This window comes from Equus asinus, chromosome 24, assembly GCF_041296235.1.
Source record: "Equus asinus isolate D_3611 breed Donkey chromosome 24, EquAss-T2T_v2, whole genome shotgun sequence".
In the NCBI taxonomy this organism is placed as follows: domain Eukaryota; kingdom Metazoa; phylum Chordata; class Mammalia; order Perissodactyla; family Equidae; genus Equus; species Equus asinus.
Genome location: NC_091813.1, coordinates 52,862,731 through 52,877,286, shown reverse-complemented (window position 1 = coordinate 52,877,286; position 14,556 = coordinate 52,862,731). Strand labels below are relative to the sequence as shown.

The following is a 14,556-nucleotide window of genomic DNA, read 5'->3' as shown; positions in this document are numbered from 1 at the left end:
CACAAGAAACATCTTCTGTTTAATGGTGAAAGATCGAATAGTTTCCACTTAAGATTGGGAGCAAGTCAAGGATGTCCAGGCTTACCACTTCTAATCAGTGTTGTACCGGAAGTCCTGATCAGTTTAGTAAGGCAAGAGAAAGAAATAAAAAACATTCAGTTTGAGAAGGAAGAAGTTAAAACTGTCTACATGATCGTCTACATAGAAAATCTCAGAATCACTGAAAAAGGTGTTAGAGCTAATAAGCTAGTAAACTAAGAAGTCGTAGGATACAAGGTCACTGTATTAACATCAATTGTATTTCTGTTTGCTAGCAGTGAACAACTGACATTGAAGTAAAATATATCGCTTATAATAGTATCCAAACACATAAAATATTTGGGGATAAATCTAGCAAAATGTTCTAGATTTTATGATAAAAATTGCAAAACATTGATGAAACTAAAGGATCTAAATAAATGGAGAGCTACCAAGTTTCATTGATCAGAAGACTTAATATTAAGATGTAACTTCTCTCCAAAGTGATCTATAGAATCAGTGCAATTCCAATCAACAGCCCAACAGACTTTTTGGCAGAAATTGACAAGCTGATTTTAAATTTTATATAGAAAAGCACAGGAAATAGAAAAGCCAAGATGACTTTGAAAAAGAAAAATTTAGAAGACTTAATTTACTTCATAATTTACTATAAAGCTACAGTAATCGAGACAGTGTAGCATTGGTGTAAGGATAGATATAGGTCAATGGAAGAGAATACAGGTCCAGAAATAGACCCACAGATAGAAAGTTAATGGATTTTTCAGAATGGTGCCAAGGTAATTCAATGGAGAAAGGATAGTCGTTTCAAAACATGGTGGTAGAACACTTGGATATCCATTTACAAAAAATGACCTCTACATAAATGCTTATAGCAACTCTATTCATAATCACCCAAGTTGAAAGCAACCCAGAAATCCATCAACTGGTGAGTGGATAAATACATTTTGATACGTTCATGCAATGGAATACTACTAGCAATATAAAGGAACAAACTATTGATACATGCAACAACATGACTGAATCTTCAAAGCACTATGTGAAATGAAAGATACCAGGCACAAAAGACTACATAGTTTATGATTCCATTTACATGAAATTCTAAAAAAGGCAAAATTATAAGGAGAGAAATCAGATCAGTGGTTGCCAGGGGTTTGGGGTCAGGGGAGGGAATTGACTGCAGAGGGGCACCTAAAAATGTTAAATTTTACTGTACATAAATTATACCACAATAATCCTTAATTAAAAAAATTGATAAACCCATATACTTTATTTTTAGATGCAAAAGACATGAAATTATTCTGTCAAATTGCTATTGAAGTTTGTAAACACTTAACTCTTTCTGTACTTATCTCCTCCCTGGCTGGTAACAATGTCTAAACAGGTACAGGTTCACAGCCCAAGCTTTGCCCCTGGTGGTGGACTTACCTAGTAAGACACCAGCTAAGGATAGATGGGAAGGGGCTGGAAAGGGTCACAGTGCCTGGGGAGAGGATACGTTTATTGTCAGTGAAACCCTTTTTTAAATTGGAGTGACATCTTCCAAAGGAAATAATTTTAAAGAATAATTTTCAGATTGGATTTTTTGTCTATTGAGAAAGGAGAAAGAAGTGCTAGGAGACCAGAGATTTGAACTTTAGTTTGCTTCTCATAGTAACAGTCAGTTTTTCATTGTTTCTCATTTAAACCATTCATCAAATGTATAATATGTATGGAAAGGAGTTTTGCCTGAGAAGCACTTTGAATGCTTTGATTTAATGGACTTTTCTCAAGGGCTTACTTTTTAGACCATTGCACCATAGCAGGCATTGATATCATGGTTATTATTATGGTAGACATTTGTATAATTATCTTTTCAAGATAAAATTTTTCAAATATTTCTCATTTGTCTTGGCCGCTATCCAGGGTTTGATGTTTCTTTGAACTGTGGCATGGATCACAACCAGTATATTAGCCTTCCAACTCCTTTATATTTATGTAAGAGTTTTTACTTTGCAAAACATTTTAGCATATATATTTCATTTAAAAAAATACTGTAATTTACTGCATTCCAGGAATTATAGGATCTTTGTGCCCCTCTAGGTATTATCATTAAACTAGGTCTTGTCCATTGACTGTAAGGTGTGGATGTTAGTGGCATTCCAATTTTTCCCTCTCCCCAAGATAACTATTTCTGGATTCATAAAGACATTTATACCATTTATTTTTATCATGCATTTTTAAAGACACAGTTCCTAAACATTGCATAACTGTATTATTATGTAATGTTATCCAGTGATTTGCTCCTTTTATTTCTCCATCTTAAAAGGGTTTCTTGGTCAATTTTGTGAAGATGTTTTTTAAGTACCTTGTAACGACAGAGCTTGGTCTCTGTGGTCTCTGAACTTACGTTAACAGTCGACTTCCAGCCTATTCCGAGGGTGACAAGGCCACCACATGCTGATAAGCATCTAGTCGTAGGTGCTTTTGCTTCTGAACATAACGTTTCTAATGCATGCTGGGCTGAAAATGTATTTCAGCCAAACTTCACATTTCTTACACACTTCAAAAATTTTAATTTTATTTATAAACAGCAGGCATACAACTTGGATTTGAATCTCTTCTACCTTGAGTGGTTAGCTCCGTGTTTTCCACACCCAGGATGTGGCCTGAAACAAGAACCCGCAGGAAGGGCATGTTGCTGTCCAAGAGACCAAACACTTTTCCTCCGAAATTATTTTCTTCTTTGTTAAATCTCGGTAAAATTACTTACAACTGAGACCATCACTAATTAGTAACAGCAAATATCCAATAATATCAAAAGCAGTGAATATTCCTTCTTTTAAAATAAAGCATGCTGTTTTGATTACTACAGCTTTTTTTCCCTCAGGATTGCTTTAGCTATTCAGTCTGTTGTTCCATATAAATTTTAAGATTCTTTGTTCTATTTCCATTATAAACCACTGCTACCTCAATAAAAAAAAATTAATTAAATGTACATTTACTAGTGTAAAAATAAAATAAAGCAAAACTAAATTGTTAATATCCATTAACAGTTAGTACAGTTAATTGTAAACTGCTAAATTGTTGAAAAGTCAGTGTGGTTATGAGGGGAAGAGAATAAGCTTTGGGGTCAGAGAGACCCAGAATCACTTCTAGCCTCTGTTACTACTTTCTGATCTTGTGTGAGATAATTGTCATCTCGGAGCCTCAGTTCACTCATCTGTGTAATGAAGATAACAATATCCTTCTTCCAGGGAGGTTCTCAACTTAGAATTGATATATGTCAATGTCCTGGCTCAGTGCTTGCCATATGGTGAAATGAACATAACATGAAACTTACCGTCTTAACCGTTTTTAAGCATACGGTTCAATAGTGTTAAGTACATTCACATTGTTATGCAACTATTTATGTATTTTTTTTTAAGACTGTGTTTTCTAGTCCATATCCTCTTAGGCCAGGGTGAGAAGATACTTATGACTGTCCAAAAGTATTTTATTTCACATGTATATGAAGGTATTCACAGGACTCCTTGTGTTTCTGAACTCATTTGAGTCTCCAGAATAATTTCAAAATTATGAGACCAACAGCATTGCTAGTAACAACAACCACAAAAAAAACTGAGTAGTATTCAAGCCTCCTTTGCAGTTCTTTTTATGTTTAGAATATATTCCACTCAGGTTATGTATGGTCAGAGTGCTGACCTAAACTCCAAAAGGTTATTTGAACTAATTATTTTCTTTTTGTGGTCTTATTATTGATTTGGTATACGGTTAGGAAAAAAGTTTTTAAACTTACATTTGTGTTCAGTTTTAGAGTTTGCTTTTTTCAATCTTTTTGATTTAATTTTATTTTCTGAATTTGTAAAACATTTCAAAAGTCATAACTATGTAAAAAGATACACCAAAGAAATCACACTCGTATCTCTACTCCTTCCCTTCTGTTGCCTCCCATCCCCTTTTTCATTGGTTTCTGATTTATCCTTCCTATGTTTCTTTTTTTGCAAAAATAAGCAGAAACACACAGAGGGGGTGGGGTGTGTGTGTGTACACGTGTATGCATCTCCCCTCTTTCTTAGGCAAAACATAGCATAGTGTATATGCTCTTTGACACTACTTCAGTGTTATCCCATAATTATTATATGTAGTATTCTCATTATCATTTCTTCATATATTTTTTAGAAATTCTGCAATTTTGGTTTGTACATCTCCTTTCTCCCAAGAGTTGTTTTAAAGACTAGTTTTTTTTTTTTGAGGAAGATTAGCCCTGAGCTGACATGTGCTGCCAATCATCTTTTCACTGAGAAAGATTGCCCTGAGCTAACAACCATAGCCATCTTCCTCTATTTTATATGTGGCACACCTGCCACAACATGGCTTAATGAGCGGTGTGTAGGTCCGTGCCTGGGATCCAAACCTGCAAACCCTGGGCCACTGAAGCCGAGTGCACAAACTTAACTGCTACGCCACCAGTCTGGCCCCCAAAATCATCAGGTAGAAGGACCTTTTTTATTTATTTGTTTTTTGACATGGTTACTAATTTCTAGTTTTATTGCATTGTGGTCAGAGAATTTTGTTTGTATTATTTCTACTTTAAGGAACTTCGTGAGGTTTTTTCTTTGTGGACTAATATAAGGACAATTTCATGACTGGCCCGTGAATACTTGAAAACTTATATTCTCTATAATCAGAATGTAACACACACACATAAACACACACTCATAAACTGTACCTTATCAATAATATTGTTTAGGTCTTCTGTATCTTTACTTACCTTTTGCATGTTTGATGTGTCTTAGACTGAGAGTGGTGTGTTAAAGTTGTGTATCTGTTGGTTTCCCTTCTCATTTCTCGTAGTTTCTGCTTTATGAAGGTGGTTGCTGTGGCGTTGTTGGCATTTGCGCCTCTTTCTCTCAATGCTTTGTGGCCTGAATTTTACCTTGCCTGTTCTCAAGATCACAGCTCCTGATTTCATATTATTTGCATTTCCTAATATATCTTTTCTCTTTCCTTTATGTTTAGCCTTTTTATTTCAGTTTGTTCTCTTGTATACAGCATAGACATCGTTTTATTTTATTTTACTTTGCTTTACAAATAACCTGAAAATCTTTTTCATTTCATATATGAGTTAAGCACATTTAGGTTTGTTGGTATTACCAATATGCTTCGTGTCAACTGTCTCATTATTAAAAATTTACTATGTTTCTTTTTCTATGTGTTTGGCATTTAGGGAGGTTTACATTTTTGTTATACATTAGGGGTTGGCAAACTTTTTCTATAAAGGTCCAGAGAGTAAGTATTTTAGGCTTTGTGGGCTGTATAGTCTCCATTGCAACTACTCACCTCTGCCGATATAGACAATATGATTGCATCAGTGTGTCTGTGATGAGGACAGAACAAAAGAAGCCATAGACAATATGTAAATGAGCGGGCGTGGCTGTGTTCCAATGAAACTATTTACAAAAACAGGTGGTGAGCTGGATGTCACCTGAGGGCTACCTGTAGTTTCACAACACCTGCTCTAGGACTTACCTTTAAAAATACCTTTTATAGTGCCGGCAGCCCCCTTCATCTTCACTTGGGAGATTTAAATAATGCTGTTTGACTCTGGTCTGTTACCCGTGTGGTAATCAATGGCTTGTTCTACTTTCCCCTTTCTCCCTTCTCTTTACTATTAGTGGTTGTATTATGTATACTTTGTCAGGACAAATAGCGCTTACATACTCTTCTCCCACTTTTATCCTTTCCTTTGTTTTGGTCTTAGATCTGAAGTTAAGTGTGTTCAGTGCTCACCATCAGTCCTCTTGCCAGAGCGGCGCCTTCATCTCTTAGTTGAATGAAGCTCATCCTCTAACAGATTCCTTGGGAAGTGCTTGGGAAGGGCTCCTAAACACTGTACTGAATTTGTGCGTGTTTCAAACTATTTTTCATCGCTTTGATGCTTGATGGACAGCTTGGCTGGTTTTATAAAGCATTAGCTTTACACTTCCTTTCAGTCTTGCCTTGTACATTGCTGTTGACAAATCTGATGCCATTCTGATGCCCTTCACCTTGTAGGTAATTTAGTCTTCTTGCCTGAAGGCCCAAAAGGATTTTTTTCTTTGTGTTTTAAGTATAATATTCTTATTAGGCTATGTCTCAGTTGATTATCCTTGGTCAGTTTTTCTAGATGTTAGAGAGCCCTTTGAAATGTAGAAGTCTTCTTTTCTTTCTGGAAATTTTTCTTGCATTATATATTCTGTTCTTTGTTTTTATTTTTCAGAAATTCTAATGACATGTATGTTAGGTCTTCCTTGCTTAGATTCTCTAGCAACCATTTTTTTTCTTTTATACTTTTGGCATTTTTGTTCCTCTGCTTAGCTCCCTTTATTGTACTTTCAGTCCTTTCTGTTCTCTCTTTGGCACCTCAGATTTGAATGTTCGTTTCTGAAATTATTTTGTCTCCCTCCCTCTCCCCGTTTTCTTCCCTGAATCATCTCTGGATCTACGTGTTCCTCTTTTTCATACTTTTCTGTTCTGAGTTTTTGAATTTCTGATTTGGAGTGGTTTTTCACATATGCAAATATTTAAGGATATTTAATTCAAGTGAGGATATTATATACAGATTTCTTCCGCTTTATGGGGTTTTTGGGGGGAGGAAGTGGGATAGGAGTTTCATCAGGTATTTTCATTCTTGTAGTAGTTTTATGTGGATGTTATTTCCATTCATTTTGAAGTGTCTTATCTTTTTCTGAATCATTAATAATAGTTATTCTAGTAAGGTGATAGTCAGAAGTTTGGGTGGTCTACCAGCTTTTAGTTCAGAGTAATCTCAGCTGAGTGCATTTTACTTAATAGATAGTGTTTTTTCTAAGGTTTAAGGGGGATGGTTGATGTGTCTTCTGATTTTGTATTTCTCAGTTGTTTCATAGGATCTTTAATGTCCACTGCTTGTCTCCTTCCCCTGATCACCAGGACTCCAAGGGACTCCTGCCCTTGTCGGTCACCTCCGTCTACTCCAGGACCCTACCCAAGACTGCTGCCTGGGGTCCCAGGAACTTTCAGGTCCCTCTTTCTATTCCCCAGAAGTCACTGCCTTGATTTATGGGGTCTCAGTATTTCCCCAGTCCGTGTGGGACTCTCTCCTTCCAGGGGTGACTTTGTCTATATTCCAACATCATAAGGGACCCACAGCTCTCTCCTCCTTTTCACTGAGGCTCTACTGATCTTTCCATTCCTGTCTGGGCTCTAGATTCGCTTTGTCTATCTACTTACATGTAAACTGAATTTCGTAGGATTCTCTCTCACTCTCAATTATCTTTTAGTTTGTTTTATGGGTTTATTTGCTCTCCTTGTTTATCCACAAAGTGTCTGGAGGATACATTGAGAGGTTTGGCTACAAGCAGCTGTCGTTATCCTATGGAAACCTCTTTCTTTTTAACTCTAATACCAACTTTTGCTGTGTGTTTTAAAAACATTACCCATGTTTTCCTTGAACCATTTCTAGAAAAAGTAATTGGAGAGATAATTTTCTACAATTATTTTGAAGGGTTCGGATACAGAAATGGAATTAGACTTGTGCTGTGTCCTTTAGAATCCAATGGCTGGAAGGTCCAGGGAAGCATGTTTAGAATCAGCATTGGGAAGACTTCTCAGTGATTAAAGCTGCCTTGAGATCAAGTAGACTGCCTACAGGGTCACTGAGATCTTCAGGTTTAGACTAGAAAATGTGTATGTAAGGAATTCTAGCATCCAATGAGTAAATGAATAAGCTTTAAGGTGCCCCTGGGCTGGCCCACAAACTCAGCCCTGACGAACAATTTCAGCTGTTGGCTGGTTATGAAACCTCCTGGCAGTGTCTGAGGCAGCACCCTGTAATCAAACACTTTAATTATTTTGTGGTGCAACTTAGGAAACTTCACACTAGGTGGGATAAAGACTCACATCGATTTAGGTCAGATTTTGCTGCCAAATTAACTATGAAAAACTTGCTTTTTCAGAGCTTTTTAGATTTTGAAATTGTGAGAAGTGACTATGGCCCATTATCATCATCATCATCATCATCATCATCATCATCATCATCATCAGGCTCCTGCATCCTAGGAACCTTGAGCAGTCAGCCCAAACACGATTCTGCTCCAGGATGAAGTAGTGAATGCTACAGGGGGAATAAGTGTAGAGGCTTTTTAATGTTAGGATGAGACTAGCTCAAGTTTCCCGAAGTAGGCCTTAAGCCATGTCTGCTTGAGTACGCAGGATCACAAAAGCTGCATCTTTTGGTGACTGAAACATAATTTGGGGGATGGGAGTTTGTTCAAAGTAGATATAAAATAAAAGCTATATTGTCTCATTCCCACTTCAGCATCAGAAGTGCATTCATCTTCAAACTTGCTCTTCCATTGTTGTGATGCAGATACTTTCTGTGTCACTGATTTTTTTGTGTGTTTGTGGGTCTTTTAGACTCATTCAGCTCTCCCTCTTGTGTCCATTTCAAACACTCTCAAGAGAGGCCCAGTTAGATAGTATCGTCCCTATGAGAAGATTTATGCAAGACCAGCTCAGAGGCCTCTGGCCAGTTTATGGATCAACTGCTCTTGGGTCATGTTCCAATCTCTGGTCCTGTCAGCTGTTCCTGTATGGCAGTTTATATAGAAGGGATTGTGGGGTTATGTGTGTGGTAGGTTCCAGTGGTTGACCTGTCCAGGACTATAATGAGGACAAAAGAATCACTTAAGGAATATACCAAAGAACAAGTGATACAGTGGTTGTCACTGCTGGTAGATTTGTCAGTGGTGAGAAACAGTAGTTTAGACAAACGGAATGGCATGGTGAATCAGCCTAAATAGGAGGTAGCTCTTTATGAGAAAAATCTTTAGCTCAGTGGGTTTCAAAGAGACAGACAAAAAGGATGGCAGGGTTTTTAAAGACAGTACTTACTCACGCGTAAGCTATAGACTCTTAGTCAAGCTCTGTAGTAATTTTTACAATTTCTCTCCAGGCCATATTTACCATCAAGTATGTGATCTTTTTTCCTCCATCCAAATTGTCCTCTTAATTTTTTTTTATTTTTTATCTTTTATTTTGACATAATATCACTAACAGAAAAGTGCAAGAATGCGAGAATAGTATGTTGGTTTTGATCTTGGGCCAGCAGTTAAGTGTGTCTGCAATTAATAGTTAGATCTGTCATCTGCGTGTGGTGGGAACCAATGGAAACACTCTTTAAGTTCCACTTTAGCTCATGTGTTTGTTTTTCATAGCACTTACTCTGCGTGTCACTTGACAATTTAGAAAAAGTTGGATCTGCCTCTGACAATAGCTCATCCATTTTTTTTAAGAAGAAGGTTAGCCCTGAGCTAACATCTGCCGCCAATCCTCCTCTTTTTCTGAGGAAGACTGGCCCTGAGCTAACATCCGTGCCCTTTTTCCTCTACTTTGTATGTGGGATGCCTGCTACAGCATGGCTTGACAAGCGGTGCGTAGGTCTGTACCTGGGATCCGAACCAGCGAACCCCGGGCCGCCGAAGCAGAACATGCGAACTTAACCACTGTGCCACTGGACCAGCCCCTCATCCAATTTTTTGACTAACAGTTTTCATAATCTTAAGTTCATTCTCCTTAATTAGAAGCCTGTTAATCTTCCTGATGCAAAGTATGCAGTTAATTGCCAACACAGGACTTTTGAGGAAATGTCACTAGAGACATAAAGCATATCAAGACGTTAATTAATAGCAGATAAGAAGGGTTAAGTGTGAAAAAGGAATACTTAATCATGTATTCTACCAAAATAAAATAAAGACACTGAATTTTACCCTGAAAACACCTTACCTACTCCTCACTCCCCAGTTCAAAGACTTTTCTTTTGGCCAACAAGACAAAGGCTTCTACAGTCACGTGTCAACAGGGGGGATACATTCTGAGAAATGCATCATTAGGCAATTTCTTCATTGTGCGAACATCATCCAGTATACTTACACAAACCTAGATGGTATAGCTAACTACCCACTTAGGCTCTGTGGTACTAATCTTATAAGACCACCATAGTATACACAGTCTGTCGTTGACGGAAACATCGTTATGTGGCACATGACTATATACCCTAGAATAGGAGTCTTTCACTGAGCCATCATCGTCCAGATCTTCCAGAGTCCTTCCTCTAGAACCACTTCAGGTTTTTCTTTGAGATGCTTGATACCATCGTTTTCAGGAACTCTTGAATATGTCTGCTTTTACTTTCTCTCTTTCATGTCTCAAGTAACTAAAGTCTGATTGATTTGTGGAGGAGTTTTGATTTGAATTATAATCTCCGTAAGGATTTAGTGTGAACCACTGGATCAGAATATCTGGCTGGTCTTGAATGCTGCAGGGAATTTCTCAGATTTTTTTCAATGTGTCACTTTATATAATTGTTGAGAGAGAATTCTTTTAAAAAATAAGAACAGTGCCTGCAAAGGCATGTCGTAAGCCACACACCCACCATTCAGATACATACGTGGCTGGGAGGGAACAAGTCAGTATGATTTCTGCAATATAAAAGCTTGTTATGGGTAGTCAGAAAAAAAATGCTAAAACACTCAGGATGCCTAGAGTCTACTAAAATGTAACTTAGGGTGTCGTAACCAAAATATAGGTCTTATTGAATCAGTATAGGTTTGAGATGACCAATAATTTTGTTGACCTTTGCTTATGTTACTTAAATCTGAACACATTTTTACAGTTTGGGAGTTTAATACCTTACATTTTGTCTTGGCTGCTTAATGAAATAGAGGAGGAAACCAAGAAGCAAATGATGCACTATGAGCTTAAAAACCATTTGAATTTAGGGGCCGCCCCTGTGGCCGAGTGGTTAAAGTTCCACATGCTCCACTTCGGTGGCCCAGGTTCACAGGTTCAGATCCTGGGTACAGATCTGCTCCACTCATCAGCCATGCTGTGAAGGCATCCCACATACAAGAATAGAGGAGGATTGGCACGGATGTTAGCTCAGGGCTAATCTTCCTCAAGCCAAAAAAAAAAGAAGATTGGCAATTGACAACAGATGTTAGCTCAGGGCAAGTCTTCCTCACACACAAAATTTGAGTTTACCTACCTTGTTAAATTGTGTGAATCACTCCATGTGCCTGGTGAATGGCTGCGCAGTGCCACACAACAGGGTGGTCATGTAAGAGAGCTTTCACTGATGATGATCTTAAAGGCTGTGGAATGCTAAACTAATGATTTGGGAAAGATAATGTTTCATTATTTCCAAGGTTCTTTTCAAACTTAACAAGGATAGCATCTCATCAAGGACCGGGTATCATAGATTCTTAAATAATAGAGGATACCTTTGCTATTTACTGAGGACACTTTTTAGGAGAAAATTTGACATTGCAATTATATATTTGGTGCTACTAAATTATACTCAGATGCCTAGGTAGGAAGTACAGTCTAAGATTTAAAAACAGCAAGATGGCAATTTATTGTTTTGCTCAGTAGCAGTAAGCAACGTCATGCTCTCTGCTGGCTACTAACACCACAAAGATGAAAAGACAAGGCCTTCGTTCTCAAGAGGCTCACAACCCAGTAGCGAGACAGACAGGTAAACATTTATTGTACACTGCGATTCTAACAGCCATAGATCCCCTCTCTACTGGTATTCAGATTTCTAGCCCACACCAGGCCTGCCGATCAGGATCTCTGAGGTAGGCTGGGAATCTGTATCATTAAAAGTCACCTCAGTTCTCATTGCCAAGCCAGGCTGAGGAACCGCTGCTCCAGGGTAAGATTGCTCCACACCCTGCTTGCCTCTTCCTCCCAGGATCTTGTGAAGCTGCATCTCTGATGGCATCCTACACAGACTCGCCCCAGGTTAGAGGGGGAGGCAGGGAAAGGAGGCAACAAGTCCTTCCACCCAACCCCACTGAGAGGGCTCTGACCACTACGGGCCTGAAGGGCTGTGGAACAGGTTGACAAGTGTTCCTTAGAGGCATCCAATCTTGCCACCAGGATGTGAAAGCGTGAGTTCACAGCGGGCACTTAGAGAGTTTTCTGTTCTTTCTAGATAATATATATGACCAATACTTTCGCCCCTTCCTCTTTCCTATACCCACTGCTTGTATATCTCATTACTGCTCATTGAGTCAATCTAGATGTGAAAGATAATTTGTTGACTTTATCAACCTTGAAAAGTGAGAGAGGGAGTGTGTACCTAATATTTAAGTTTACCAAAAAATATATAATGGATTGTGAGAATATCCTCTTTCAAATGACCAGAGACTGCTCTGTCCCTCCTGGTACCGTCCATCCTCCTCTTCTGCTGCCGGGAGCTGCCTGACGCACTATCCCTCACAGTCTCCTCTTCCCCTGCTCCTCTGTTGTTCATTGCTCACATTTCCACGAACTGACCCTCAGGCAGCCTTTTTTCTTCACGTATAAATCTTCCTTAGCCCCATTCCTTAAGCTGATTGTTTTCATTTTTTTCCAGTTACGTCAGGAATAATTCACCACCTTCTTTCTGTCTTTGCTTGTTCATTTCCCTTCTCATACTGTGGATAGCCTGAAGATTATGTACCTTATAGAGGTCCAGGAGTCTCCACAGGAGTTTCTCTTTGCTGATACTAATGCTGATACTGACGCCCTCATCTGCTGCACCCGTGCTGTCTGGAAGGCGCTGTGTTGGGCCCCCCATCCTCCAGCAGTTCTTTTGTAAACGAATTGAAGGCAGGGACCAGCCATATACCTTTCTGAATTCTCAGTACGGTTCTTTGCACACAGGAAATGGCTTATAAATATTTGCTAATCAGAGAGAGGCAAAACAATTTTACCTCACATTGAAAATAATTTTTTAAAAATTATTACATATGCAGTTGTATTTTGTTTCATTGCCAGTATTGCAGCAATATTCCTTTTTTATGATAAATGCAAACAGCCTCACTTGAGTATGGATTAAATATGCTTTTGTGAAATTAGTTAGGAACCATTTATTACATTGTTTTTATGGCAAACTGGATTCTGAGTTCTAAACAACTACCTTTACAAAGCTATTTTGGCACATAAATTATAAGATGTGGCCTGTCAGAATTTTTCCCTTTCAGTAATTTTTTTAAAAGGAGATTTCGTTTTCAGTGAAAGTGGCTTGTTTATCTTTCTCTTCTTTAATGATTGTCATCTTGTGCCATTTAGCACAAATAAAGATTCTTAAACTTCTTTAGTTTCAGGGCATGAGGTAATTGCTAGAGCCAACTGAAAATAGATCAGGGATTAACGAAGGTGGCACATGTTTGCTGATGTCACAGGGCTGTGACTGCTGAGAGGCAGACATGCCACTATTACTGAAAACAGTTGTCGAGTGGAAAGCATACAAATTTACAGAGAAAAAAACTTTACATTGGTTATTGTCAATGAATATGCTGTATTATTTTGAGGACTTGCCCATCATTAATAAGTTTAAAGACAATATCTAGGTTCTGTCACATCCACATGTATCCTGCCACTGCCCTGTTTGGGACTCTCCTGCCTCTCCCTGGACTGTTGCCCTCAGCTTCCCCATGTGTCCCGTCCTCGGTCCATCCTCATCTAATGCCCAGACCCCTTCAGCCTTCCCTTCACTGTTCCTCCTCAAAAACGTAATGCTAATCAATCCTTATTTTTCCTCATTTCCTTTCCCTCTCTCCCTCTTTTCCTCCTTTCTCTCCCTCTCTCTCGTTTCTTTCACAATGAAACATCAAAATAAGTGAACACAGAAATTTTTGGCTTCAACCACTCCCCATTCCCCAAAGTCACCCTCACTCCCACCTTCACCTCCTCCGCAAAGACGTCTTTCTCGCCACTTAAAAAAGTCCAGATGTCATGAAGGGCCAGTTCAAAAGCCACTGCGTAACGTTTCTCTGATCATCTCTTCCATCCACATAGATGAATACACATCATCTTTACTTCCCCTGGGAACTTCGTACTTCTAGGACTTACCATATTCCGCCTTGTCTTACCATTGTCGCTAGTGGATTGCAAGCTCATTAAGAGCAGTGTCCGTGTTTGGTGTAATTTTGTGTGCCTCTTAGCACTCGGCAGAGGAGTCTTCTCATAGGGGTGTAAGAAGTGTGTGTTGAACACTTACTTCTCCTCAAGAAAGGCTAGTGTAAATGTACTTTGTCAAAGTTGGTGTTTGTGACACCTCCTTGTATCATTCCACATTCTCTTTCACACGAGTTTCTCCAGATTTTCAAGGTGCAAGAACAGCCCCTTTTATTAACAAGTTTCATCTTGCTTTTTATTTGAATCTCAATGGTCAGTGAATTGTATCCTCTCTTCTGGTAGCCTCGTCTGCAAGCTGAACACAAGGACCACCATCCTGGCAGCAACCAACCCCAAAGGCCAGTACGACCCCCGCGAGTCCGTATCTGTGAATATCGCCCTTGGCAGCCCACTCTTAAGTCGTTTTGACCTTATCCTGGTTTTGCTTGATACCAAGAATGAAGACTGGGATCGTATAATTTCCTCCTTTATCCTAGAAAACAAAGGTATGTGGAGACAATCATTCAAACGGACAAAGAAAGAATAGACATAACCAAATGAAGTTCTCCTTGA

At 38.7% G+C, this 14,556-nt stretch overlaps 1 protein-coding gene across 3 annotated transcripts in view; it reads left to right on the top strand.

The window, feature by feature from the left end:
• Positions 1–14,556, top strand: part of MCM9 (minichromosome maintenance 9 homologous recombination repair factor) — an 85,328-nt gene that overhangs the window by 60,125 nt on the left and 10,647 nt on the right. For all 3 annotated transcript variants that reach the window (XR_011497900.1, XM_044757108.2, XM_070496796.1), the window contains one exon: positions 14,287–14,489. Coding sequence is in view for 2 of the 3 variants with exons in the window: in XM_044757108.2 (XP_044613043.1) it covers positions 14,287–14,489 (203 nt within the window). In the remaining variant the exon portion in view is untranslated. The remainder of the gene's footprint in view (positions 1–14,286; positions 14,490–14,556) is intronic.